This window comes from Suricata suricatta, chromosome 11 (assembly GCF_006229205.1).
Source record: "Suricata suricatta isolate VVHF042 chromosome 11, meerkat_22Aug2017_6uvM2_HiC, whole genome shotgun sequence".
Taxonomy (NCBI): domain Eukaryota; kingdom Metazoa; phylum Chordata; class Mammalia; order Carnivora; family Herpestidae; genus Suricata; species Suricata suricatta.
In genome coordinates, this window is record NC_043710.1 from 18345309 (window position 1) to 18372968 (window position 27660).

Here is a 27660-nt window from a genome sequence, read left to right on the forward strand (position 1 = left end):
TGCCAGCTTCCTTCTGCCAGCCCCGAGCCCGAGCACCTGCTTGTCCAAGTCACACCGCTGCTGCAATCACCTCAGTGGAACTAAAGAGCTTCTGAAAGGCCCCAGGCACACAGAAGTAACCTAAGCACCAGGGAGGGGCAGGGTGGTGGCAGGGGGAGGCATCCATTTGGCTGATACCCCTTCCGGATGTGAGCTGCATCTGCCTCCACCCCGCATCTACTTTGAGTCAGCAAAGTCTGCACTCCCCGCGCTTTCCCACAGGCCCTTCTCTGCAAGCCCCCTTCTCTGCAAGCCCCCATTTGCAGCATCCACAGCAACACTTGGTTTTAGGGTCCGACGCTGTCAGGATTTCTGTCTTCTTCCTGTTAGCTGAAGCTACTTATCAGACTTCTCTCCACAAGGACTTAATTCGGTGACACTGGGTCACAGAATGCTGAACTACGCTGTTCTAAAAGTGTCAGAGGCGTCCTGGACTTCAGATTCCTTTGGAGCCGTTGGTGAGCGCTGCTCCTCAGGCGGGGGCCCCTCTGCCCTTGACTTGCTCCAGGCAGCTGCATACAATCAAGATACCATCCTTGTCACTTCATCTATAACTCTGCAGCTGACTACGGGATCAAAACGGAGTGGGGCCGAGCAGCACGACCCTCTCTAATCGAGCCCCAGTGTAGCAGGGCGTCGATTATGTAGACAGTAAAGCATCTTCCTGGCCAGAAGAGCGAGAACTCAAATTCCACCCCCTCTCCTCGTGGCTAGTTCAACTTTTTTCTTTTTACCTCGGGGAAATGCTCTGGGGCCAGCCTTTTGTCATTACTAACAGATGCCTTTATATATTGCCGTGCGGGCATCTGAAACGTCACAGGACATCGCTGGAGTGTGGTAACAGTGCTTCTGCAGCTAAGCTCAGGTCACTGGGCCATTGCATGACTGTTGGCCTGTGCTGCTCAAGTCCTCTGTAGAGACTGTCCTCATCTATTTTTGCTCACACAGAATTTTGAAAACAGAAGCCCATGTCTGTTACAATAAACTCTATGCCTTGGTTAGGGACTAAGCAATAATTCAACAGTCCCGGCATTTGGGGGGCTATTCCACATCACTATTTAAACAGGGGCTGTAACAACATAATCCATGCTGTTTGCTTCCACTCGAAGGTTTATAAACTGGGTCCTGACCACCTTACCTGGATCGTGGAAATTTAGTCTTCTCTGGACTCCCAGCTGTGCTCACTGAGCTGTCAGCAGTGTTATCTATCACATCTCTCTCTCTCCCCCCTCCCTCCTGCAAACTCCCCGAGGTCTTCTGTGGCTTCCCAATGCCATCGGATCAAACTCCAACCATCTACCTTTGTTTAAAAGGCACAGGAGGCAGCCTAGGGTCCCTACTACAGAGAGTGCGCCAAGGGGCCCGGCTGAAGCAGCTCCAGGCCTAGCTCTGCCACGGAGGAGTTGTGCAAACCATTCAGGTTGTGCTGCTTCCGTTCTGCCATCTGCAAAAGGGTGGGGGGGGGCTGGACTAAGTGACCTCTAATGTCCTTTCAGGGCTAAAGTCTTCCGTCTTCTTCCTCACTAACACGCTCCCAAAGAAACTGACTCGACAGCTGTGATCATGTGGCAAGCTGTAAGTTTCTAAGTCCGTGCATGGCCCAAGTTATTGAACTTTGGTTTAAAATACCATTCACATATGGGTACCCGATAAAGGTTCCTGAAAAGAGGCTGGCTAATGCACCATATTCCAAGGTAGCTTGGAGAATGCATTTTAAACCCAGGGTGTGTGCTAACCACAGATTCAGGAAACAGACTAGGGGGAGCAGGGGGAAGGTGTAACCACAGGTGGTGCCCATCTGGGATCCACGATTATGAAATCATGGGTCAGCCTTCGGAGAAAAGCAACTCTCTGAAGGGGCTGCTGGAGTCATCACGCTTTCAAAGGCGCAGTTCCACAGGAATATTGCTACTGGGTGAGAGGAATACCACATGTATCAGGCATCAGGAGCCCAGACAGATGAAGAAGTGGTGAGGGAAATGCGGAGAACATGGACCCCAGGCACATCAGACTGGGCCTGGGTTTCACTTCTGTCCTCGCACACACCCCCTGGGCTGTGTCAATCCCTGACCATCAGAGTGGAGCAGAGCCCACGAGCCAGCCCGAACCCCATGGGCGCATGCTGGGGTCAGCGGAGGCAGGGCTGCCGGGATCCCGATTTTCGAACATCTTCGGATTAGTGGCCCTTCTGCCCTCCGGCTTGTCATGCATGCTGCCCAGATGGGAGAAGGCTGGCTGGCTGCATTCCAATTCCTGGCTGGTTTCCACAGAGGGGCCGGTTATCGGATCCACTCTCAGCCCTCCGGGAACAAAGCTCACCTTTTAGATTTGGAATTTCCTGAAATGAAGTAGAATGGGGCTTGAGTTGATTGGCTTCATTTTCAGCTCAGGCTTTTTAGTCACACTGGTGGTTGGTAGTTTTTGTCAAGGGGGCATTTTGCAAAAAGCCAAGGAGCCTCTGTCCATGCCTGGGATGCAATTAAATGCTAATGCTCGACACCGAGAGCCCTGAAGTTGTCACCTGGAGTTCCCTAATGTTGATGGGTTTTGACAAATACATGTACGTGCTGTTTTAAGTATTAAGATTTACCTGTTAGATCATTTTAGTCTGCCTGAGAGACCTTTCCAACCCAAGGCAAGGGTTTGCTTAAAATAAGCCAAGCAGGAAAGCCAGGATCATGGGCAGGCTTCTGGGATTTGGGCAGCAATTCTATTTGCCCCAGTCTGGCTGAAGGTCAGTGTCGTGGTGCTGGGAGACATGCTCTCCATTCCTTTCGAGTTCTTTCTTCGGACTTCGGCGATGAAGGCAAAGAGACAGGCTGGGGTTGGCCAGAGTTGAGAGAACGGACTATTAAACCCCTCAGAGGTAACCACAACTAAGAAGACACTGCTGGAGAAGGTGGCTTTAACGCATTCTCCTCGTCTTTATCTGTACCATCTCCCCCGATGGCACAACCGGGTGCCTTCTGTGCACAGAAAGGAAAAGACTCACCCTTTGGCGGTCTGAGCCGCCGGCCCCTGCCCCCGCCACCTGGGAGATCTGCAGCCGGAGACCATCTGGAAGGCAGAGCTCATTCGGCGCAGCTCCCTCACCGTCCAGATGAGAAAACAGAGCTGGAGAAGAAGAGGCCCTCCCTACGTTATACTATCAGTTCAAGCCCGAGCTGGAGCCTAACTGCCAGCCTGGGCATCTGCTCAGGAAGGGGCAAGATTTCCTCCTCTTCTGAGGCGAAAAGGGCCTCATCTCGCCAAGCTCAGCACCCAGCCTGGGAAACAGAGAAGTCAGGGGGCGCCGTCCGGGATGGCGTTCGGCGTCAGTGTTCTTCCCCGGCGCAGACACGGGCAGAGTCACGCACGCGTGCCGACCACGCGGAGAGGAGAGCAGGGCAGGGAGAGGAGGTGGCGAGACCCACGAAACCCTGCGCTCCCCCCTGGTATCTGTCCTCTAAAAGCTGAAGGCTCTTCATGAATGTGGTTCCCATTTAGCCAGGAAAGCCACACGCTCACCAGGAAAAGAAGGAACTCCCGTCAGCTGCGCAGCAAACGAGGGAGGCCCACAGACGACTTCGTGGGCCTGCTGGAACCTGGCAATCTGTGAGGCAGGGAAGGCAACACAAGCAAAAAGCAGCTGAATGAAAGATGAAGCTCCACTACCATTTTTCATGAGGAAATGAATCTCCTGAGAGAGAATAACAAAGAGAAGGAAAGACGTGAGTTTGAGGGGATGGAAGGGGTAAGGGACGGGTCAGGACTGGGTCGTGGGTTTTCCAATCTCACACTCCTCGGGACACACTGAACATGAAATCATTTTTATTTCCATAACCTTGGCTCTGGGGGGTGGGGGATACGATTTCCAAGTCTGGTCCCAGGGGATTGTTTAATGAAGTTAAAAGAAGAAAAGTGATCGTAAGTCAAATGGCTACTCTCTTTAAATCCTGCATGAGTGGAAACGGAGACTTTAATTTTTGTAGATAACTACTACTGAGGCTTCAGAATTTCCAGTTGATTTTGGTGAGGCTCAATTTGAAAGACGGGGGACCAAAGATATGAGCTCTGTCCAGCAAGGGGGAGCTCCCCGTACTTCACGTCACTGCCCCGGTGCCTTCCGTCACTACCATCAGGGATACAACTGCAAAACTGGCCAAACGCTCTTTTCTTCTCACTGTGCAAAGGGAAGAAGTGGCGCTGACCATGAACTCTGGCCTCCTGGCTGAGGCACCGCTGTGGCTCCCAGCGGGTTATACAGGAGTCACTTCAGCATACTAGCCCACCAACTCGTCTGCTTAAAACCCACAACCTCCTGCCGGGGAATCAAGCAGCTGCAGGACTCTTACAAAGTATTTATTTATAGCCCGTGCATTTCTAAAAAATGACTTGGGGTGGCTTACAATAAAAGGCATAAACTAAAACAAAGTCCAAACTGTTGGGGAGCCTGGGTAGTTCAGTCGGTTAAGCATTGGACTTCGGCTCAGGTCATGATCGCAGGGTCTGTGGGTTCGTGCCCCACATTGGGCTCTGTGCTGACACCTCAGAGCCTGGAGCCTGCTTCAGATTCTGTCTCCCTCTCTGTCCCTCCCCCACTCACGTTCTGTCTCTGTCTCTCAATAATAAATAAACATTAAATTTTTCTTTTAAAGTCCAAACTGTCAAAACAAAAGATGTCCTCAACAGAGTTTTTTAAAAAACTCAGATCCATCCCATCTACCATAAGAATATCAATCCTAATATCACTTCCTAGAAAGGCAACCCAACAGCAAGCTAAAATCATAAAGCCTAGGGATAGAGAGATATGAGTACTCCTATTTGTTAATTCATCTATGCATTCCATTCACAGATACTTACTGAGCCCCTGCTATTTTTTTAATTAAATATCTTGAGATAATTGCAAATTCAAAAGCAGTTGTAAGAAGTAACGAACAGAGATCCTGTGCACTGTTTACCCAGTTCCACCCAACGGCAACATCTCAAAACTACTGTGCGACATCACAACACAATATTGACACTGACCCAGGTAAGATGTCGAGATTTCTCCACCTGATCTTTTACGGACACCCTCCCCTCCAACCACTGGCAACCGCTGATGTGTTCTCCATTTATATAATTCTACAATTTCAGAGTTACATAAATGGAATCACATAGTATGCAACCTTTTGGGATTGGCTTTTTTCACTCAGCATAATTTTTAGGGGCTGTCTTATAATTCAAAGAATGAACACAAAAATAAAGCGTGTATCTGGTTATTAAGGACCTTACTGCTTAGAAAAGCTAATGACATATGCATAAAAAGCTAGACATGAAAGAAAGCAAGGATGCAGGAAAAAGCACAGAATGAGTTAAAAGAAGGGTAAGGGTACTTCCAGGTTGGGGGTGGGCGGCCAGGGAATAAGGAAAAGACTCCATGGATTTCATTTTAAGAGAAAAATACAAAGTGCGGGTTGGGATTCCCACTGCCCCCAACTGGGTAAGTCATTCGTACAAGATTACTCTTTGCTAAGTGTTTCTTAGCAGACCAGCACAGAGACCTCTACTTGGATCCTCTCACTCAATACAGAATAGGGGGTCATATAACTTTGAACAACAACATGAAATTTTACTCAGAGAAACTATATTTCACAGAAAATTCAATGTCCAAACACATTATGTGGACTCATTCAGTCAATAAGTGTTTCCTGAGCACCTACTATGTGACAAGCACCAGGCGTGGAACAGTAAGCAGGCCAGCACAATCATGCCCGAATGGACTACTCTAAACTAGGGGAGCTCTTCAATCCAGCCCCAGAGATCTAGGCCGTGGGTGTAGACAGGGGCCTGGCTGTGAGAAGCGAGCAGTGTCAACATGTGTCCAGCGCCTCCCCCGCCCTCACGTCTCCAGTGCCACTCAGAGGCTGATTGGGAACCGACAAACTGAGGTTGCCAACGCCTGATCTAAACCCATCAACAGAGAGTAGCAAACATACCATAATCGCAATTAATGTGAACCCTAGGCACCAATTTTCAAGACCAAGAAACAAATCTGATCTAAGAGGGGAGCTATAAACATTACAAAGACTAGTTTACCTTCTAAAGACTCACTATTTCCAGTCATGACCATTCTAAAGTCAGGGGACTACTCTGATCCCTTAAGCTTGCTTTCCTTTTCTTCTTCCAAAATGTGGAATCGCTAGGCTTAATGCAGCAGCAATCAACAACCACTGTCTCCGATTCATGATTTTGCCAGCAGCTTTATAACCAGCAGTGGAGGATGCAGGTTCACACTAGGGAACAACACAGAATTTTCTTTGGAAAGCTACAGATGCTCCCCCCACCCCCCCAGACGCTAGGGACCCTTACAGCCTGGACGCTGCTAAGGCTTCCCCGGGCCCCATGCCAAGCCCCGCCCACACACCTCCCTTAAGCAACTCTATCAAAATCAAGGCAGATAAGCAGCCCATGCAAGACAAATTCCCCGTATCCCTAAATCATAAGCCAAATTCTGAAGCTCTGAATTCCTGGAGCAGCCAAAGCCTGTAATCAATCCCAACAAGACAACGGGCAGCTTTTGGAACAATAACCCTCAAACATACGGATCCTTTCAGGTTGGAATATCACTGCAGATATCTCCTTTCGAATGGGGGGAGGGAACGCATGCGTTCTTTAAACCATCAAGTGTACCAACACCTCTTTAAAATAACGATCCCACGTCATAAGCATTAGCTCTTTGAGGCACGGAGCCACAAGGCCAGGTGGGCCGTAGGCACCGCGCACGGCAGACGGGAGGGATGCTGAGGCACGGTGGGGAGCACACTGGCCAGGGCGCGACAAGGTCAGGGGAGCCCCACACGAGATAAGCGCTCCGGGACAATGTGTGGAAACCGACTCACCTGCGTTATCTGGGATGCAAGTGGGTGAGGAGGGGACACCTCGGTGGGAAGGCGTGACAGCGGGAAGCACACTCCCCCCTCTTTGGGACAGGGGACGTTTGATGTTTCATCAATGGCTAGGTAAATAAATCCTGAGCTTGTCATTTTAATTTGCTCAGTGGGGAAGAAAAAAGTGTCACTCGACCGTAATTCCCAACCGGGCACACTTTTAAAACGCTCAGATGTTGTGCCAACGTTCAGCATACATATTCGATTTCCTTCCCTTAATATTTGTTTGACTTCTTCTCCAGCGGGGCCTGGGCGCCTTAGAAGAGCTCGGAGAGGTCACACTTCGCCACGGCTCCTCTCAGCACCTCCGTGGGCTCCTGGCCGCGGCTTCGGGTCCTCTGTCAGCAGCTCCGGCTACAGCAGTGGCCCACATGCACAGCTTCCCTGGCGCCCAGGAGCCCCGTGTGTAAATCAGTGCAAGCTGAAGATAGGACAGCCCTGACCGATTCCTGGGGGTTCTCCTCCAGGCTGAAAACGGAGCCTGCGGCACTAAAGAACATCCTGGGGACAGACTGTGTGGAAGAGCCACAGTCTGCCACGTGGCCCCTCATAGGGAGGCTTTGACTGTACCTTCTGGGCAGGGACAGTCACTGAAACGAGCCATCTGGCCCAGTCCTCTTCTGAAGACAACGGTTTCTATAATGCCCACTCTTTGGGTCCATAAGGAAATGGAAAAGCGGAAGGAAAGACGGACAGATGTCTTTGAATACTCACCATTGTATTAGCATTAGGATTAGGCTCAGGAAATGTTCTCTCACTAAGACATAATATACGGTCCCAAAGGCCTTACTGATGTTACGCCAGTTAACTGATGAGGAGGACACAGCATGAGTCCTAAGAAACGTACAATTCTAGAAAGCTCCACTATGGCTCTCGCCACACTGTAAGGCTTGAGTATCAGACCCAGCACAAATGTTGATCCGGAAGAGCTCTCGAAGGTTTGGCTTTGTGACTACCCAAAGTGGGCGCAGCTCACAGCGAATCCTGATGCTGGTGGCCATGTGGACAGCCCATTACCCAGAGAAGAGGAGGAAATACTGGAATCTCTCAGTCCCCCTCTAGGTCAGACCCTGTGAACGCACAAAGATCTGAGTCAGCCAGGAGGTCAAAGAATGGAAATCTATGTTTTTTCCCCAAGGCTGAGACGGCTCTGGGAGTTAGATTATCCGCCCACTGCAGGGCTGTCCCTTGCATTCTAGGCCCTCCTTTAGGGACGTTCTCTCTCTCTTTTTTTTAATCCATCTTGGCTGTTTCAGAACTGAGTTTCTTGGTACTCTAGATGAACCCCAAGGGTAAGCCTGCCCTAGAGCCCATAGTAGGGTGAGCTCCATGTGCCATCAAGGAAAACTCTTCTGGAGTCAGTCTCCTGGACTCCCAACAGACCTGAGCATGTCTTCAGATGTAGGGCTCTGGGGACATCTGGGGAGGAGAAACGGGAAACCTATTGGAATGATCATAACCACAAGTCTGTGAGAAACGATCTTTGGACTCAGTCCAACACTTGTTTTACATTTACTTGTTCCCCAGGCCCAGTGTCTGTGGCCCTTTCACCGGCAGAAAGCTTGGACAGAAATGAACAGGAGAGAGAGTCTCTCTCTCTCTAAATTACCTACTGGAGGTTACTGTGAAGTCTATGCCATGATAGGCTGTCTTCACCTCTCAGCTCCTCTAGCCAGGAGGGAAAAGGTGGGATAGTTTACTAGGATCACAGATTATACTATCTGTCTGCCCTCCCTGGATGAATATATAAGTATTTTACTAATTCTGTTTCAAATGTAACTGTTATACAGAGCCTCAAGTCTTCAATTAGCTAAGCTCCCTTGTCACAAATGAAATACGAGCTATGGGGAAGCCTGTCTTTTCCTTCTCTTTGGTTCTTTAGTCCATTTGAACATTAAGTCTATAGACTTTACACCTCTATCTACCTGGCCTTCGCTGTCTTTAGTGTCTGTTGTTTCACATTCATCCTGTGATCTGACTGCTTTGGACAAGACACTCCTACAAACCTACGGGGCCTCTATTTACCACCTTGAGCTTCTCAGCGGGCCCTACGTTGTCTAAGCAAGCTAGCTTCCATTATTAACGCAGGCACTGCTTGCTCCCCCGCTCCGGTCAATATGCTTCTCACCGTCCCCGTGCAACCACACACCCGAGCTCACTCTCCCCGTGTGCCTTTCCTCTCGGTACTTCCTATACCCGGGGAGCCCACTCAGAGATGATTGTATGTTCTCCAGAAAGTAAGGAGGGCACTCTATGTTATCTTGCCGTCTCGCCATGATTCTTTGGAAGTATGTACTTGCCATTACCCCAGGGAGGGAGCTATCAACAAAATGATATAACTAGATTCTCAAAATTTATCAGCACCCAAGAGGTTCAACTAGCCTCTGCCACCTACGGCACACCCAGCCAGAGGGAGGGAGGCACCAGCATTTTGTGCGCCTAACAAAACACAGCCGTGCTGCGCCAGCTCCCGTCCGCACATGAAGTACTGACTTCATAGCCAGTGTTATTAGCCAAGAGCGTTTCACATCTCGCAGGTGAAAAATGTTCAGCACTTAAGTGCTACTAATAATTTTTATGGTTGGAAATGAGGATCAAAGTATGGAAGGAAAAATAAATTCACGGGTTCCTACATTCAGCCAAGTCCGCCTGGCTCCTTTTCTGCCACATGTTTGAAACTCTCTTAAAGGCAGGGGAGGGGAGGAGGAACAAGTTGCATTTTATGTCCCGGCTCTTTAGGTCTGAAATAAAAGCAGACAGACTTGGAGGGGGGGGGCGGGGGGAGATCACACACTCAAGTAACACTATACACTGCTACTGCTCCCCCAGGGGTTCCCTGCAAATGAGTATCAAGAACTCAATAGATACTTTCCTGGTAAAATACATAAACAGATAAATAAATTATCCCAGGCTGAAAAGAATTCCCACATCTGGTAGCTCACTAGGGCTTGTCAAACAAGTCAGAAGCACGCAGGGCCAGGGAAGAGCATTCTCCGGCTCCGGATTCCAGGGCTGGAGGGGGAAGGTAACACTCCCCGAACCTCCACCCTCCACCAGGGAGCGGGGCCCACGTACACAGGCAAGTGACCCCTGCGTTTTCTCCCAATGATCCCCAGGACTAGGTCTCGAGTCCAAATGCCTGTGGGCTCAAATCACTGGCACTGGAAGAAAAGAGGGCTCCCGTACCCGGCCTGGCCTCCGTGCCCAGGGCCTGCTGTGCGGTACCTGCAGGGGGGCAGTCCATGTCCATTTCACACTTTAAAGAAGTCCCTGCGCCTCTCTGCACCTTGGTTTCCTTGGCGATAAAGCATCAGGTGACAGGATGAGCCCGAAGTTCCCTTCGCATTTTGGCACAGCGTTTCTTTAAAACAGCCTTCTGGCCAGGTGCAGTGGACCGTGGGTCCCCAGGGGCACGGCCAGTCTACTACAGTTAACATTACCTAGCTGCGCTCTAGCGAGCCACCTTCTGGAAAGGGGTTCTAGATCCGCTGTCTCTTCCCTCTTACGTTAGCCTCCCGGTTCCTTCTCCTGCGCTGGGGCACCTGCAGCCTGTGAGCTGCCCTCCGGCCTTGCTCTAGTTCGAGCAGCCTTGGAGCCCATCTCTCTAAAACGGTTTCTGCACATCGATGTTTCCGACCCTCTAACAGAAGCATTATAAGGCCTTCAAATACCCTCACGTCTGTGAAAATAACAGCAACTTAAATTCATGAAAGTAATTGAAGAACTAATCAAGAAAAGTTAATGAAAGATAAAACAATATACAATAAAGAAAAATCAACAAAATCAAAAGCTGACTCTTTGCGAAGATTACGATCCTGCTTTACCTCTAATAAGACAGATCGAGAAAAAGAAAACGAAAACCACCAACACCAGGAGTGAAAAAGAAAACATCATTCCAGATCCTCTAGACTTTAAACAAGGAACATCAGGACTGACTTTGTAGCAACACATTTTACAAGTCAAATGAAATGAAGAGATTTCCTGAAAAGCACAATTTATCAAAACGAGCACAAGAAGAAAGAGGAGGTCTGAATAGTGCTGGAGCCGGCCAAGAAACTGGGTGTGAAACGCAGAGTGGGCCATGTAAGCAGGAAGCTGTAAATACTGACTATGCTCTCGCGGCCAGGCTGTAGGGGCAGAGACTTGCGGCGATGCAGATTTGCTCTTTCCTTGTGAGTGTGTGTACCAATTTCTTTGTCTCCTTCTCCAATACTATTTGACATAGGAATTACTGCCACTATGTATTCAGTGTGTACAATGTATGTAAGTGTATACAACTTAGTCTTTGGATGTCTGTGGCATCTTCGGTTTCTTGAATCTGTGAGTTTAATGTCCAAACTTGGAAAGTTTTCAGTCATGATTTCTTCTAATATTTCCTCACTACATTCTTTAATTCTGGGACTCTGATGACACAAATTTATCTTTTGTGATTGTCCCACGAGTCCCTGAGGCTCTGTTCATTTCTTTTTTTCCAATCTGTGTTCTCTCTGTTGTTCAGATTGGATATTTCCTACTGATTTATCCTCGGGTTCACTAATTTTTTTTTCCTGTTATCTTCATTCATCTACTGAGCCCATCAGTGAATTTTAAATTTCGGTTTCTGTAATCTTCAGTTCTGAAAGTCCTAGATGGTTGTTCTTTGTATCTCTGTTTCTTTGCTGCAACTTTTCATTTTTCCATTTGTTTCAATAGTGCTCATAAGTGCTTATTAAATCTTCTCTTATGAAGATGGTTTTAAAACGCTTGTCAAATAATTCCAATATTTGCGTCATCTTGGTGTTGGCATCTGTTGACTGTCTTTTCCCATAAAAGTTGTAATTTTCCTGATTCTGTAATGATGAGTAATTTTGAATTATATTCTAAACATTTTGAGGATTACTATGAGACTCTATTCCTTTTAAATTTCCCTATTTTATCAGGGAGTTCGGGTTCAGAACGTATGCCCTGACCCACTTTTGTGGGCTGTGGATTGAGTAACAATTCTGTTGTCAAAGACTTGATAGTGCTCTTCTGGTCTGCCCAACTTGGGGGTTACCCCGACGCTAATTCTTGAAACCTGGTTGGTATTCTACACCCCTGTTCATTTTTTAAAGCTTTTGCTGTGTTGATTCTAATTAGTTCCATGCATGGGCTGCTTGAAAGGGGAGGGGGAGTGCCCCCAGGACTTCACACACAGATTTAGAGAATCCCTTTTTCAGCTTCCTCTTTTCCTTAATCTTGCCTCCACTCCCTGGCTGGGATGGGATGAGGTGCTACTTCTGTGCTCTCTGAACTACTAGCAAAAGCCAGCCAGTGGCCGGTTGCGGAGGTGTGAGGCCCAGCACCGGGAAGGGGAGGGCTCTCTTCCCAGCACGTGGGTTCTCATGACCCAACCACTTCCCTCCTTTCCTTTGCTCCTCGCATCTGGGAGTTACCATCTCTGTATAGTTTCAGGGTTCCCTTCCTCTCTCAAGCTCTCTAATACCCTGTATAAGAAAGTTTCATATATTGAATCCATCCTATTGAAATGACTAGTATGGATTCTGTTTTCCTGACTGATATGGATTCTTGTTTGTGACTATTAGAGTAACAAAGAAAATGTTCAGGTGTTTTTATCTTCATCACAGGGATCTTTCAACAAATTGGTTTGAATGGTACACAACCAAAAATAAGAACAGCTACGTTATCATCATTATAATTCTGTATACTGTAATTGGTTTTCTCTCTAAGCTCAGTTACATAGTGAAATCTTTACAGGTGACATGGTGAAAATACCACTAAAATGAGTTTAAGCCCTTTGAGTGCCAACTTCTAACTGGGTGACACTGGGCAAGATACTTAAGGGCTTCATATAGAGTTTACAAATGGGCCTTACCCTTAAGTGAGAAGCTAGATTATCTCTAATCTTCTTTATCCTTTACTTTCCAATTTTCTTTCTAACAACTTTATTCTCAAGAAATCACCAATAAAACCATCTGGGGCTGGAGTTTTCTTTGTAGGAAGTTTTTGGCAACAACTTCAGTTTTTTAATAGACAATTATATGCATATTCTATTTAATTTTATGTATGCTGTAATTCCCAAAGATGTCTTACTTTCATATAAATTTTAATAATATTCTCTTAGTATTCATTTAATGTCTGTAGGATCTGTAATGTCAATCCTTCTTTAATTCCTTTTCATTTCTGACAATGATGATTTGTGTTCTCTTTTTTTGGGTGTTCTGGCTCAGGGGTCGATCATTTTGTTAATTTTTTCAAACGGTCGATATCTGTATCTGCAAATTTTCTCTGATGGTTTGTTTTCCACTTGATTATTAGCACCTATTCTACTCTTTCCTTCTACTCGCGTTGGGTTTTACTTACTCTTCTTTTTCAAAGTTGTTAAAGTTGGAACAAACGAGGTAACTTGAGGTGTTGCTTTCAGACCTTCCTTCTCCCCGGACACTAGCATTCAATGTCATAAATTTCCTCTAAGAACCACGTTAGTTGCATCCCACACATTTTTTTCAGCTTTGAAATGTACTTTACTTACAATAAAATCACCAACTTTAAGTGTGCTTTGACAAGGGTGTACAGTCATAAAACCACCATCACAATCGAAGTACGGAACGTTTCCGGTGTCTGAAAAGTTCCTTTCTGTTCTTTCCTCATCAATCCCGTCCACTACCCCTGGAAATATAGTTTTTTCTACTCCAGAGCTTCACATACACGGACAACACACACAAGAAGGACTCTTTGGCATCTGGCTTCGTTCACTTCGCATAATGATTCGGACTTTTCCATGTTGCTCCATATGTCAGTAGTGCATTTCTTTTTCTTGCTGAGGAGGATTCCACTGCATAAATATTCCACATTGTATTCCTCCATTTGCCAGCTCAAATCTACAGTTTGGGATCTTAAGAATAAGGCTATAAACATTGAGTACAAGTCTTTGTGTAAAGACATATGTGTTTATTTCTTTTGGAAGCTGCATCATATGAAAAATTTATGTTTAACTTCATGAGAACCTGCCAAACTGTTTTCCAAATTAGTTGTACCAGTTCGCGTATTTACCAATAACATGTGACAGTTCTAGTTGCTCCACGGCCTCATCAACACGTGGCATTGTCAGTCTTTTAATTTTTTTTAGTCATTCTAGTGAGAATGGAGTGGTAACTCACTGTGCTTTTATTTTAGAGTTGCCCTAATGACTCTGATGTGAATTTTTCCATGTTACTTTACATCTATATATCTCATCTTCCTTTGTGAATTAACTGCTCCAAGCTTTTGCCCATTTTTTTTTAAACTGACTTCTTTGTCTTCTTCTTCTTGAGTTGTGAGAGCTCTTTATATATTTTGGATACAAGTTCTTTACCACATATATGTTTTGAAAATATTTTTTCCAAAATAGGACTTTCCTTTTTATTTTCTTAGAAGTATCTTTTCAAGTGTTGTAATTTTGAGGAAGTCCAACCTATCCATTTGTGTTTCTTTTATAAGTCATGCTACGTGTCTCCTATTTAAGAATAATTGCTTAGCTTGGAAACACTATGATTCTCTCCTCTGCTTTAGGAAGTTCTGTAGTTTTAGTTCTTACATTGAGGACTCGTTAAATTTTTATATACAGTGTGAGGTGAGAGTCATGATTTTTTCTTCTTTGACGTAAGGATATCACATTCTTCTAGCACCACTTAGTGAAGAGTCTCCCATCTCTACTGAAGGGACTTGGGTCCTTTGTCAAAAATGAACTGATGCACATGTGTGCTCTACTTCTGGAGTCTTTAAATTCTGTTTCAATGATGTAGATGTCTAAGTTGACAATAATACCACAGCATCTTGATTAGAGTAGCTTTATAATAATTCTTAAAATAAGGTAGTCCTCAAACTTTGTTCTGCTTCCCAAAAGTGCTTTGGCTGTTTCAGGTCTACTGTGTTTCCATTTCAATTTTAGAACAACCTTGTCAATTTCAATTAAAAAAAAAAAGAAAAAAGAAAAAGCCTTCTGGGATTTGACTGGGGTTGCTTTGACTCTACGGAACAATTTGAGGAGAACTTGCACCTTTGGATGTATAAATATGATACATCGTTCTGTTTATGCAGTTGTACTTGAATTTCTCTCAGCAACACTTTGCTGTTTTCACTGAACATATCTGGCACACATTAACTTCAAATTTTCAAGCATTTTTTATGCTTTTGCATGAATATAATTTTTTACAGCTTTTTGGAAGTCAGATTTGACCTACAATAAACTAAATCCATTTGAAGTACAGAACTTGATCTGTGAAATTTGGTGTGTACACATCTGTATACACCAGTGAAACCATCATCCCAGTTAAGATGATGAACACATCCATAACCCTAAGAGCTGGTGTGCCCCTTCGTTATTCTCCCTCTTGCCCTTCACAGCTTGGCCCTCCCCACTCCTAAGTGAGACGACCACTCACTTAGTGGTGACCTTTCAATCACTACAAATTAGTTTGTATTTTCTAGAATTCTATGCAAATGTATCATGATATATGTTCTTTTTCATCTTGTTTCACTCACTCAGCATAATTATTATTAAATATATCCATGGTGTTGCATGTCTCCATAGCTCATTCACATTTATTACTAAGTGGTATTCCAGGGAATGGATATACCACAATTATTCATTTAAGTTAAACAGACATTCTGTGTTTTCCCTCCAGTTTCTAGCTATTACAAATAAAAACTGCCATGATTGCTGGTGTGCAAGGATTTGTGTATATGTGTGCTCCTATTTCTCTAGGGAAAATCTCTATATGAAGAGCTCACATGGTAGGTGTCTGCTTAGCATTTGAAACTCTGGTTTTCCAAAATGGCTGGGTCCAGACTGTGGATCACGGTGGACAGGCACACAGGTTGGAGTAACTTGTTCCATAGCTTTCCCATGCATGCTGGTGATAAGGTTTGTTTACTCATCATATATTCCTGAGAAACCGCTGAATGGAACAAATCGGGTCAGGCACAGAGATACAGCAATGAACAAAACAGCCATGCTTCCTGCCCTTGTGGGGCTATATTCTAGCAGAAATGCAGACATTAAACAATATACTTCACAATTAATTATTTGCTTACTAAGAGGCAGAACGCTCTGAACCTAACCTCCTGGAAGGCTTCTCTGAGATAGCAACACTTGAGCTGAGTGCTGAAGGATGAGTAGCCAGTAACAAGACAGATATAACCCCAACGCACTGTGCTAAGCACAAGAAAGTAGCTCTGGGGTCCAACGGAACTCCCCTGGGACACACATTTTTGTTAACCGATTTATTTATTCACTTATCAGTCAAGCTTGCTCCCGATTCCTGCATGAAATACTCCTAGGCTTTGGCATAAAAACCGGGATTCAGGAGTCCCGTCATCTTATGTCTTCTGACTCAACACAAAAGTGGGTACCCTCGCTAGAACAGAAATGTCCCCAGAAGGATGGAAACACAACCTTTCCCACAGCGGATCACGAGCGGGATGATGGGAACAACCATAGGAGCCGACAACATGGTGTCTTGTAAAGTGCGGAGCCCGCCACACAGAAGGAGCAGTCCCTTCCATGCGGTAGGCATTACGGAATTTTCTATGTACACGATAAACTAATGAAGTATATACTGATACTGTCACTTTATATAAGAATAAAATGACATCCAGAGAGATTAAGTAACTTGTCCATGGTCATGAACTGGTCAGTGAAAGAGCAGGAAATCGGGCCCAGAGCTATCCTAACTTTGTCCATTATATTAATTACTATGCAAGAAATAACTTTACAAAGTTACCCTAAAGCACCAATGGTGGGGACACCTGAGAAACCTCTTTGTTTTCCTTAGCATCAAGATAACTCTGTGAGAGACAACTCCTATGCTCATGGCTCTTTGAACTACTTTCGCGAACCAGTAGTTTGTGACGGGGTAAAAACCTTGGAAGACACCATAGTGTAGACAAACTTGGACTTAAATTCCAACTCTTCCATGCATTAGCTGTGTGACTGTGGATGAGTTACCTAGCCCTCTTAGTCTTAGTAAAGAACGAGAAAAGCAGTAACTGGTAGGTTTGGGAAACGATTGTAAGTAAGGTAAGAACACCCAGAACATTCACTGGAATACAGAGGATAGTTATCCAAGTTCACCTTCTACGGCATCTAGACAAGATTCAGATTAACGCAGAGGAGGTGTTTTTCTGCCTGCCACTCCTCCGATAGGCAGGACTTCCTTCAAGGTGATGTGAAATCAAACACATGTCATCATAGGAAGAGTAGAAGAGGCTTGAAAGAAACTCAAGGTTGAAAGAAATCCTAGGTTTCAATATTCATGAGATCTTAAGGTTTCAGCTCAAGGTGAAAAGAAATACATTTAGTCTACCTTTCTTTATTTTAGAGAGAGTGCATGAGTGTGGGGCAGGGAAAGTGAAAGAGAGACTCTTAAGCAGGCTCCACTCCATGACCATGAGATCATGACCTGAGCAAAAATCAAGAGTGAAACGCTCAACTGACTGAGTCACCCAGGGGCCCTAAGCCTAGTTTTCTTTCACTGGACTTCATTTAGCCCAATTGAAAATACTGAAGAGGGAGCACTCTGTCCATCTTCGCTATATTCATTCCAAATGTTCCCTTTTGTCCACCTCCCTTTACCACAAAAAACCCACAGGAATATACTCTGAAGCCACTGTATGCAGCAAAGAGAGAAAACACTGGCAAAAACAAAAAAACAAAAAAACGGTCTTTTTGCCGTAAGTTGGCTAGAGAACAAGTAGTTAATTTGTTTTTTTTTTTTAAAAACTGGGAATGATAACGTGCTAAAAATCATCTAATCTTCTAGATGTGATCACGTAAAAGACATCTCTGTGAATGAGAATAAACCCAAGAAGATGACGTATGTTTTATTAGCCACTCTCACGCCTTTCACTGGCCAGTAACTCTGCTGAGTGTGTCACACACCAGCCTAGTTCACAACAATTTCTTTTACACTCAAATGGAGCTACATATAGTTAAAAAAACTAATAAAAAAAAAACAAGCTTCTAATTTTTGGTGGTGATGACAGGGGGATTTCTATTCCTCCCCATAAAATCCACTTTTAACTTAAGGGTTAGAAAATAAACTTCAGTAGTAAATATAGAATACGTAATATATATTCACTTAATAAAATCTGAGTACCAAGCGTGACTTCATATAGTAAAATTTCATGATTTCTTAGAACCTCAACTTCAGCAAACCCCGAGTCAACTACAGAAGACGGGTCCCTCTCTCGTGGGCGGGACGGGTGGAGGAGACACACTGCGTCTGCGTGACTAACTGACGTATACACTCCCTGGCTTGCTTAGGTCCAATGCCGCCGTCACATCCACGCACCGCGGGCCTCCGCCTGCCGCCGTCCTGCGTCTCACGCACGTCCTCCCTGACAGAGCCCATCAATTCCGATTGCTTTCCACCAGGCCTCGGCTCCGGCACTTTCCCCTGGGGAGACCTTTGCTGGTCTCCATACTTAACCCTTGAACCCAGCCTAATCCATCAGCCGCACCGAATGGATGGTGATAGAGCATGTTTCTCCCTAAAGACAGGCAGCCAACCCCTCCACTTAAACCTCAGAAAGAAAGCCATCAACGGGGTCTGCTTTCTGTTTGTCGGTGTCTCCAGCGTCCTGGCTTATCGGCGGTTTTACTGTCGCTGCGCCCAGCTGCTCGAGTCAGGGGAGGTGCTATTCAAGGAGACATCAATTAAGTGCTCGTTAAATGCTACAGATGCTCTTTTGAAAATATCCCCTGGGACTCTCCTTGGGAGTTCCCGAAACTAGCGGAGGGCACAGCTGTCATTCTAGCACAGGGGTTCCCCAGAGTCTGGAAGAACAGCTTCATAACCCACGCTCTTACGCACCATCTCCTAGGGTGCAGACACCATGACTTTAGAGCATGAAATCTAATACTCTTCATTAGGAAAGACAAGCAACCCAGGCAGGAAGTAGTCGCTGTGCAGCAGACCGTCTGAGGCCTCCTTATTACCTCGTATCCGAACTGCAGCTCGTCGGAGGTCAGCATGATGATATCATCATCGATAGCCAGGACGGCCTCCGTCTCGATTTCGTCGTAAGGGAAGAAACGGTTACTCAGTTTGTTTTCAGCGGTCCTCACAACTTTTAATGGAACCCGGATTTTGGGCCAGAGAGACTCTGGGGGAAAGAAGACAAGGTACGTATTACTCTTCTAACCTCTGTGAGGGATGAAGTGGTAAAAGCGCCGCATCACAAATGCCATGGAACTTGCTTCCGCGGCTCCCATTCAATCCACACGTACAACTGCTCCAGGGGGAGGGCTTACAGATGCCTCGTTGCACAATTCCGTAAGTGCTCTGCCTCCCCAGGTCCGCACACTCCTATCCTCAGTGCTCTCTTACCCAGAACGCACAAATGGCTTCCACTCACAACTGAGAGACAGAAGAGCAGAGACTTGTCCAAGATCACAACAACACGAGGAGGATTGGAGGCCGCACGGTCTCATTCTCAGGCCCAAGGTTTAATACCGGAACTCTGCAGCGCCCCAAAACGCCTCCAGCACAGCCCCCGCTCACAGCACGCCTCTGCTCTGCCAGCAAATACAAGCACGCGCTCCAGGGGCTGGCCCCGACGTGCCAGCCGCAGTGCAATCACAGACAGAGATCAATGCTGCTAAAATCCACCCCTCAAGAGCAGTCTCACTGAACGCAGTAGGTTTCTGAACTTAGCACTCCATCCCCCCAACCTCCCCTTCGCTCTGATTCACTGGGTTTGCTTTCTCATCATGACCAATTTACAGAGTAAATATCAAATTTCTAGGTCCAATTATGTGGGATTTTCTAGTATACTGAAGAAACACCAACCCATGACTTGCCTTACATTTTTTCCCATTCTACTCTGAAATGATTGAAGCAATTCAACCGCAGTTTCCTTATTTGAAAACGGTGCATTTGGCATAGCATGAAATTAGTACGTCTTTGGAACGGCACCCTTGTCCATAGACCTCGGGGTTCTTTATGGAGGGTAGTTTGCTCGTCACACAACATTTGGCAAATCGCAACAGGAAAGCTAGGTATCACACTACTTCCACAAACTCCATCGTGTAATTGTGGAAAGATCTAGCCTGCGTGGGTCTTGAAGCTCTGGATGCCCGTGGCCACTCCCAAGTCACCGTGCTAGAGAGAAGTGTGGAGAGCGCGAGTCAGAAGGGAAAAGTCTGTCTTTACTGCCTGCGGATGAAATCTCTCACTGAGGTATATTTTACAGTGTATCCACGTAACACATTGTTGGGGACAGTACCGGGGGCCTGGAAGAAGCCTGCACCAGTGGAGGCCCTGTAACTAAGCAAGGTATTCAGTCTTAAATAAGCACAGAGCCTTAACAAAGCGGTCAAGTCCAAAAGAAGCACGTTTGGCACAAGACTGAACTGAACACCAAAGAAACGATCCTATGGACCACTGCCTTTTAATCCATAAGAGTAGTTAATTACAGTTTCATTCTTGGCACAGAAGCACATAATAAATAACTGTGGAATCAATGGATGGGCACAGGACTGGAGGCACTGAAGACCTGAGTCTGCATCCTCTGTGGGATCTCAGGCAACTCCTCGTTCTCTTCTAGGAATAGGCAGGAGTTGGAGGGGGGCACCTTTATTAAGCAACTATAGTATATGCCACACACTTTGTAGATGTGACGTCATCCAATCCTCCTGACAACCTCATGGGGCAGAAACTACTTACAAAGTAGTAGCAGTAGTTACAGGCTCATAGAGATTAAGTGATTTGGCAAAAGCTACAGAGCTAATAAATGAGAAGGCCTGGGACTGAATCAAAGTCTGTTTAGCATCAAAAACCAAACAGAACGTGGACCATCTATTGCAGCTCGAACGCTTCATGCTTGTCTAGATCTGGGACAAAACAATGAAGTTCAATGTTTCCTCTGGCAGTTATCCTTATTCTTGTTTGCTTCCCACTCCCTCTTCCAGATAAATAAAACCCCTGGCATAAATCTGTCTAAATCCTTAAAAAACATGAATCGTAACGTCTAAAACACAAGAGGTTATGGCCTCACCTACTAGACCACCAGTTCTCAAACTTTTTGGTGTCAGGATTCCTACAGGCTCTTAAAAATTGTTGAGAACTCTGGGGTGGGTGTGGGGGAGGGGGGGAATGGGTGGTGGGCACTGAGGAGGGCACATGTTGGGATGAGCACTGGGCGCTGTATGGAAGCCATGTATCAGGGGAATTCGGAAAGCCCAGAGCATACCGTATACACTGCATGTTAGCTAACTTGACTATAAATTATATTATAAATAAATATATATATCACTGAGAACCTCAAGAAGCTTTCTTTATATGGGACATACACACACACACACACACACACACATACACACACACACAATTTATTTATATGAGAGATCAATACTGAGGAAATTTAAAACACAGGAACACACACGCACACATTCCACTAGCCATGAGAGTGATGCTATCCCATGCTACGCAGCCTCTGAAAAAGCCCTCGGTCACCCGGTGAAGAAATAGTCAGAAATGGGGTGACTTAGTATTATTATGAACACAATTTCAGCCTCCCAGACCCCCTGCAAGACTCTCACGGAGGTCCGGGGGTCCCTGGACCACACTTTGAGAGCTTTTGTGTTCAGATTTGGGTGTCATAATATAGGGAGAGTTCCAACAAACTGGAAAACCGTCTGGGAGAAGTGACAAGAGCAGTGCAGGCAGGCAGATCCAGGATTTCTCTGGAATGTTTAAAGAAACCAAGTGTGCACTTGTCAGTGCACTGCCTCTCAGCGGCCATGTCCCCCTTCTCATGCTGGAACTAGATCCCGTATACATTTCCCTTTTGCCAACTAGCTCGATGCTAGGCTTTGTCCGTAGAGGGTGCTGGAGGGGCACCTGGGAGGGAAGAGGCCTTTCTTCCAGGTCTCAGTGTGCCTCTTTCATTTCTTGCTCCTTCGGTGCTTGGCCAGAAGACAGACGGCGGCGGTGCTTCTCCCCAGCAAGTGCACCTCCAAGGGGCAGTTCGTGACAGGTTCTGCAGAGACCGCCCCCACCGAAAGCAACTCAGCTGAGGGCCCCCCCCATGGGTGGTTCCAGGGGAGCTCACTGAAGCCCTCAACAGCTTCCTAGCAAGTTCAAGAACATGCCCTGGGTAGCTTCCTATGGAATTCCACGGGTACCAAAGGGGAGCGGTAGGTTCCTGGCTCACCAGACGGGGCCTGCGCACACCTGCACACTTCACCATGTGGTGGGCTACGGTCACACGCTCGCCAACGAGGTGTGGGTCTCACACCTAGCTGGGGATGGGGCCCCTGCTGTCTTCACAGTTCTTACTTCTTAGTCACCAATCACCCATTACTAGTTAATAATTCTTTATAGTAAACTTTCCCGTTCAGCTTGCTGTGCAGATCTGTCTCCTACCCGGGCCTTGAATGACACAATTCGGGAAGTTGTAGGACACAATGAAGGGCCAAGGAGGATGGCATGGGGTGGAGACAGAAACGAGATCAGCCTGCCGTGTGTTCTGAGTCAGGCTGATGTAGCCAAGCCAGGGCAAAAGCAGTCTCCATCCCAGCAGTACCACTGTTACCACAGACGGGGCTCTGAATACAATTCCCAGTTTCCTGTTTCCACATTTTCAAGTAAAACAGGCCCCCGAGAAAAGGAACGACCATTCGGCCAGGCTTTCGCATTCCTTCTGTGGGGGGACCGCATCAAAAACTAGCATTATAGATTATCCCCCGCTCTTAAACTAGATAATTCTGACATGGGATTTTGATTGTTTAAAAAATTAGGACAGAAGCTCGATCGAGGTAGGGAGGAAAAATATGGGTGAGGAATAAAAAGAACTTTTTCTCCCCTTCTGTTAGTATTTTCAGAAGAGCGGCTTTACTTTTCTGTCTCCTGAGTCCCTGACAAGGACTAGTTCTTCTACACAATCCCAAATCAGAGAGCAGACCAAGCATGATGCTTTTCCCACGACTAAGTGCTGATCCAAGTCGGTACAGCGGGGCTTTGTGCAAAGGGCGCGAGCTCTTTACCCAAGGGACCCTCGTTGATCTCTGGCTCTGCCACTTGGAGTTTTGTGATTCGGGCAAATTACACAACTCATCTGAGTTTCGTTTGTGTGACATGGGACTAAGAACAGCTTCCCTGCGGGTTTGTCACAAGGACTAGAGATAGTACGTGGAAAGCACTGGGCACAGTTCCTATGCCTGGGATTTAAAAGGTAGGTAGTACATGGCTATAAAAACATCATATCATTTTCATCTTTATAAAAGCGTTCATGTAAAGTCTAACGAACTTCACTTCTCCCCTGACAATCTGAAGAGGTGTAGACACAAGGCTCTTGGCGGGGAGGGGGGCTTAGGACGCATAAGGACACAGCAGCCGAGGCAGAGATCTCCAGGCCCCGATCCCGCTGCTGAGCCCAAATGGGGGTCTCTTGGTCTGAACTCTTTGTAAGTTCTAAGTGAAATTCTAAATTCTAAACGAACTCAAAAGCATGTACCTGATGTCCCATCCTGTGAATCTGCAGCTGGCAAAATAAAAGTGTCACTTCTATTCACACCAAAGAGCCTGAAAAACAAGGGTTTTCCAAGCACATTGCTGAATTTCTGAAAAACAAACAGCAGAGCCAGGTGACCTGATAACTTCACAGTTAGAAGCTTTAGTCTGGCTCTAAGGAGAAAAAGAACTCCTTGTGTTGAGGATTTTTTTAAAAAAATTGTGTACTGATTAATGGTTTTCTCCATGTTGGATGCCAAGAAAGATGTGAGCAAAGAGAATTTGTCCTCCCGCTTGGCAAAGGTACTGTAAGATTGCTCAGGTTGACTGACAGTGACCCGAAGCCCATCCTGGCCAACGCTGTCACCCACGCAACCACACATCCATAAAACAAACGGTCAGATCATCTCCATACAAACCGTGAGCGCATCTCAGGAGTGCTCAGGCTGCCGGGTGTCCAGCCGGTCCCCGTGACAGTAATTTCCCCACCGTCCCAGAATTCAGCTCCAATGCGAGGTGGCTGGCTGTTACTCTTGCTCCTCTGTTGCCTCCTCTGGGGTGACTACCCCAGCGCACTCAGCACAGCCCGCCTGCTAACAGCTATGAAAGTCGCAATCTGAAGCCTGGGGGCTCCTGAGGTCAACTCAAACTGAACACCGACATCAGCTAAAACGGAAGGCTGAGCTAAACCTATCTGAAACGTACAGTGTAATAGCTTCCTTCACACGGAGGCCAGGGGCCAAGCCAAACAACCTCTATATCCATCAACTTTGGAAATCGAAGAGTTGGGGAGGAGGAAAGCAGCGGCTTGCCTTTTTTTTTTCTGACAGAGCTCAAAACCAATGTGACGAAAGTTCGCTGGAAATTTCTATTGCTTAGACTAAGTATTTACTTAAACTTCAAACCCAGCAATTTAGACTGAAATGTAACCAAAAAGCAAATAGTATTTGGTTGTGTTGGAAAGCAAAAAAAAAAAAGGCGGGGGTGGTGGGGGGCGGTGGATTTCTGCCGACAGTGACCCTCCCAGCAGCAGACATGTTCACCACAATATTTATTTTAGTAAATGTAGAGAAAGTGAAAAACATCACTTTTGCCTCTAAAATTTCAAAGCCTTGGACCTCCTTTATAAAACAATCTGTATGTTGCTAATGCCATCACGCAGACGCAGATGGCTCTGCAGGCATGAGGACCAGAGCTGACAGCCCCATTTACCAACTGAGCAAACACCCCCAGAAGATTAAACACGGTTCATGCTCTCCCCAAGCAACCACATTGCCAGAGCCTGAGTGCAGACCTAAAAACCACCGCAAGGGAAAAAAAAAAGCTGGTTCATTCTCTAAACGTGTCAAATTTGGGGCCTCATCAGTTGAGGGCTCACTCTTGTCCCTAGAGCCAAAATATTTCAAAAATAAACTAAGCTCCTGGTCATAAAACTAACCACATTTTAGCAGGGTCTACCAAAAATTAAAACTGAACACCCAGCTCCAAAACCTCTAGGTCTGTGCTACTTACTGCCTTCCATTAAACCAGTGCAAGGGCTCTGACCAGGAGGGCAGAACAGGATTCCTGCCCTCTCTTGGTCTGCAAGGATAGCTGCCCGAAAGAAGCGACTCGAATTCACAAGAACTCATTCACCCAAAGCCCAAAGTGGCTAATTGAGGTTTCTAAGGAAGAAGAAGCCTCTTTTGCATTTAGCTCCGGATCTGCACCTGCGCGCGTCTGGGCGGGTGGGGGCTCCTTCTGGAAGCTGGTGGCCTGTGTGCGCGGGAGCAAATGCAGGAGTGTGAATGCGGCACCATGCGGTAGGCCAGCCCAGACCCCAGGAGGGACCCACAGCCTTCCTCCTCAAAACAGGCTCCATCCTTTTCAAGCGCCAGACCCAGGAGTAGTGCAGCAGTACCAGCCGACCCCCCCTCCCTCCGGGGGAGACACCGGGGGAGGCCCTCTCCTCGCCCCTCCCTGCGCAGCTCCTGTTTACCTCTGCCTTTCCCTTCCCTCCTGTTCAGTTCTTCCTCCTCCCCGGCTCCTTCCTTTCCCTCCTGCCCCTTTCCTGAGAGTCAAATAAATGAAACAAACCAAAATCCAGAAAACTGGTTGTTGGGAGGAAAATGAACTTGTCATAAAGAGATGTATATAGTTAATAAGAAAAAGCACTGTTCATTGGAGCGTAAAATAGGACTGCCATTTATTTATTTTTTTTACATTTATTTATTTTTGAGAGACACAGAGAGACAGAGCATGAACCGGGGAGGGGCAGAGAGAGAGGGAGACACAGAATCCGAAGCAGGCTCCAGGCTCTGAGCTAGCTGTCAGCACAGAGCCCGACGTGGGGCTTGAACCCACGACCTGTGAGATCACGACCTGAGCTGAAGTCAGACGCTCAACCAACTGAGCCACCCAGGCTCCTCATGGACCGTCATTTAAAGTAGACATTTTGTTTACTTAAACCATGACTCCCTAAATCTAGAGAGATAGTATAGGATCCTCTCAGAGAACAGAAATCCCACTAAGGAAAATTTCTTAAATGTCTCAGGAGGGTACTAAAGAATTTTCCTGGGGTAAATCCTGATTTGCCAAACAGACAGAAAACATTCTCCTTCCAGCCTAAACTATAGATGTACCAGGGGTGGTTTCCAGGGCTGACTACCCTGACTTCAGTATTACCAATTAAGAGAGAATAGCCATAAAAAGCGCAGATACTATTGTCAGGCAATAAACTAGACCTTATCGGTGATAGTGGTACACATTACAAACTTCAAACTCATTCCGTGCTCTAATCCATCAGAAACTTCCTGGCTTTAATAGGCTATAAAGGGCAGGGGCTTTGAAGTCCCTGGGATTAGGATCAGTGATAGACAGACTGAATGAGAAACTAAATGCAAGTGGAACATATTCTATGCCTCCTGAATGAAAAAGAAATCCAATTAATCAAACCGTCCTCAACCCTAGCTGCCAGCGCCAGGCGGCGGCTCACACGGTGGCCAAGGCAAGGGACAAAGCGATGAAGGGTGAACCGGCGGGGACTGCGGTGCACACTCACTTTCAGCAACTGCTTCGAAACCTGGAGAGGCCATGCTCTGCCGACTCGCCCAGTTGGAGGTGAGGCCGTCCTTTTCTTTTTTTTTTTTTTTTAAGGAAGGCCCTGTATCAGAGCTGAGATAAGGAAGGAGAAAACTAATGCCTTTTAAACTGAGTTTTCGTGTAAACAAATCAGCTGAGATGGCAGGGGGAAGCTGGGATCTGCTTTCCCAAGGCTGCTGGCCTTTGATCCCACTGATCCCTAAGCTCTCAAACCCCTGTGGCCGCAGCACAGGCCCGGGGCATGCAGTTAGCTGGGCCACCCCAGAACAAGAATGAGGTGACTGACTGCACTGGGGTCATGCTGGCTCAGAAACCGCACTGCTGCTGACAAAGCAGGACCCTTCACAGACGCCTAAGGATGCAAACACCTGTGCTGTCCCAAACCGACCCAGCGGAGAGGCATGCTCACCCCCCCAAACCAGGCCTTCCCACCAGCTGCCCGCTCTTTTTACCTTCTGGGGGATTTTTATTCTGATTATTCCAGACGACGAGCAGCTTGGACAGACTGGGCACCTTGGACACTTCGGTGATGACCCGGAAGAGGCTCTCCACCCGGTCGTAGGTGAGGACGATGGCGGTAAAGCCTTGGGACTGCGGCGGAATCAGCGGGAGGAAGAGCGGGTTGCTCACGCTGCCCCACTTCTGCAAGACAACAGATGAGTGTGAGTCGGCGAAGGGTCTGGTGACAGTGGGGCTGATCTCTTCCCCGCTGCTGTCATAAGCTAGAACGTGGGAGATTTGGTGGCTTTTACCAGGACCGGCCCAAGAGCTTTCGCATGGACTCTTTAACTGACTTCAGCTCTGAGGCCACTGAAAAAGGAGCAGAGAATTTCTGTAACTGAGAAGAGATTTCTAGTTAAACAGCAGATTCAACGCATGCATTATCTCCATTCTCTCCTCAGGTGCACGGAAGTGACAGGAGATCTAAAATATAAATGGACAATGGCAGTGAAATAAGAGAAGACACAACGGCTGATGAGCAGTGCGGACGGACTTCTGAACAATTTCTCCAAAATGGTAACGGGGCAGGAGACCGAGAGCAGAAGCTAAGGACCTGCACAGACGGAGGGCCATCAAAGGCAAACATGTCCACACCGTGGAGCCCCCCAAAGGCTCAGAATGAAGTTCAGCAGGAACCTTGTGGGGTAAGAAGAGGG

General features: G+C 46.6%; 1 protein-coding gene and 1 non-coding gene across 3 annotated transcripts in view; both read right to left on the minus strand.

Annotated features, from left to right (window-relative positions):
• The window catches only part of EXT2 (exostosin glycosyltransferase 2), a 136071-nt gene that overhangs the window by 16848 nt on the left and 91563 nt on the right, over positions 1-27660 (minus strand). For both annotated transcript variants that reach the window (XM_029956193.1, XM_029956192.1), the window contains 2 exons: positions 26956-27145; positions 18907-19073 (listed from right to left, as the gene is read on the minus strand). In XM_029956193.1, the coding sequence (XP_029812053.1) occupies positions 18907-19073; positions 26956-27145 (357 nt within the window). The remainder of the gene's footprint in view (positions 1-18906; positions 19074-26955; positions 27146-27660) is intronic.
• Positions 25741-25825, minus strand: TRNASTOP-UCA. Its single transcript has one exon. It is a non-coding gene; the product is annotated as a tRNA-Sec (tRNA).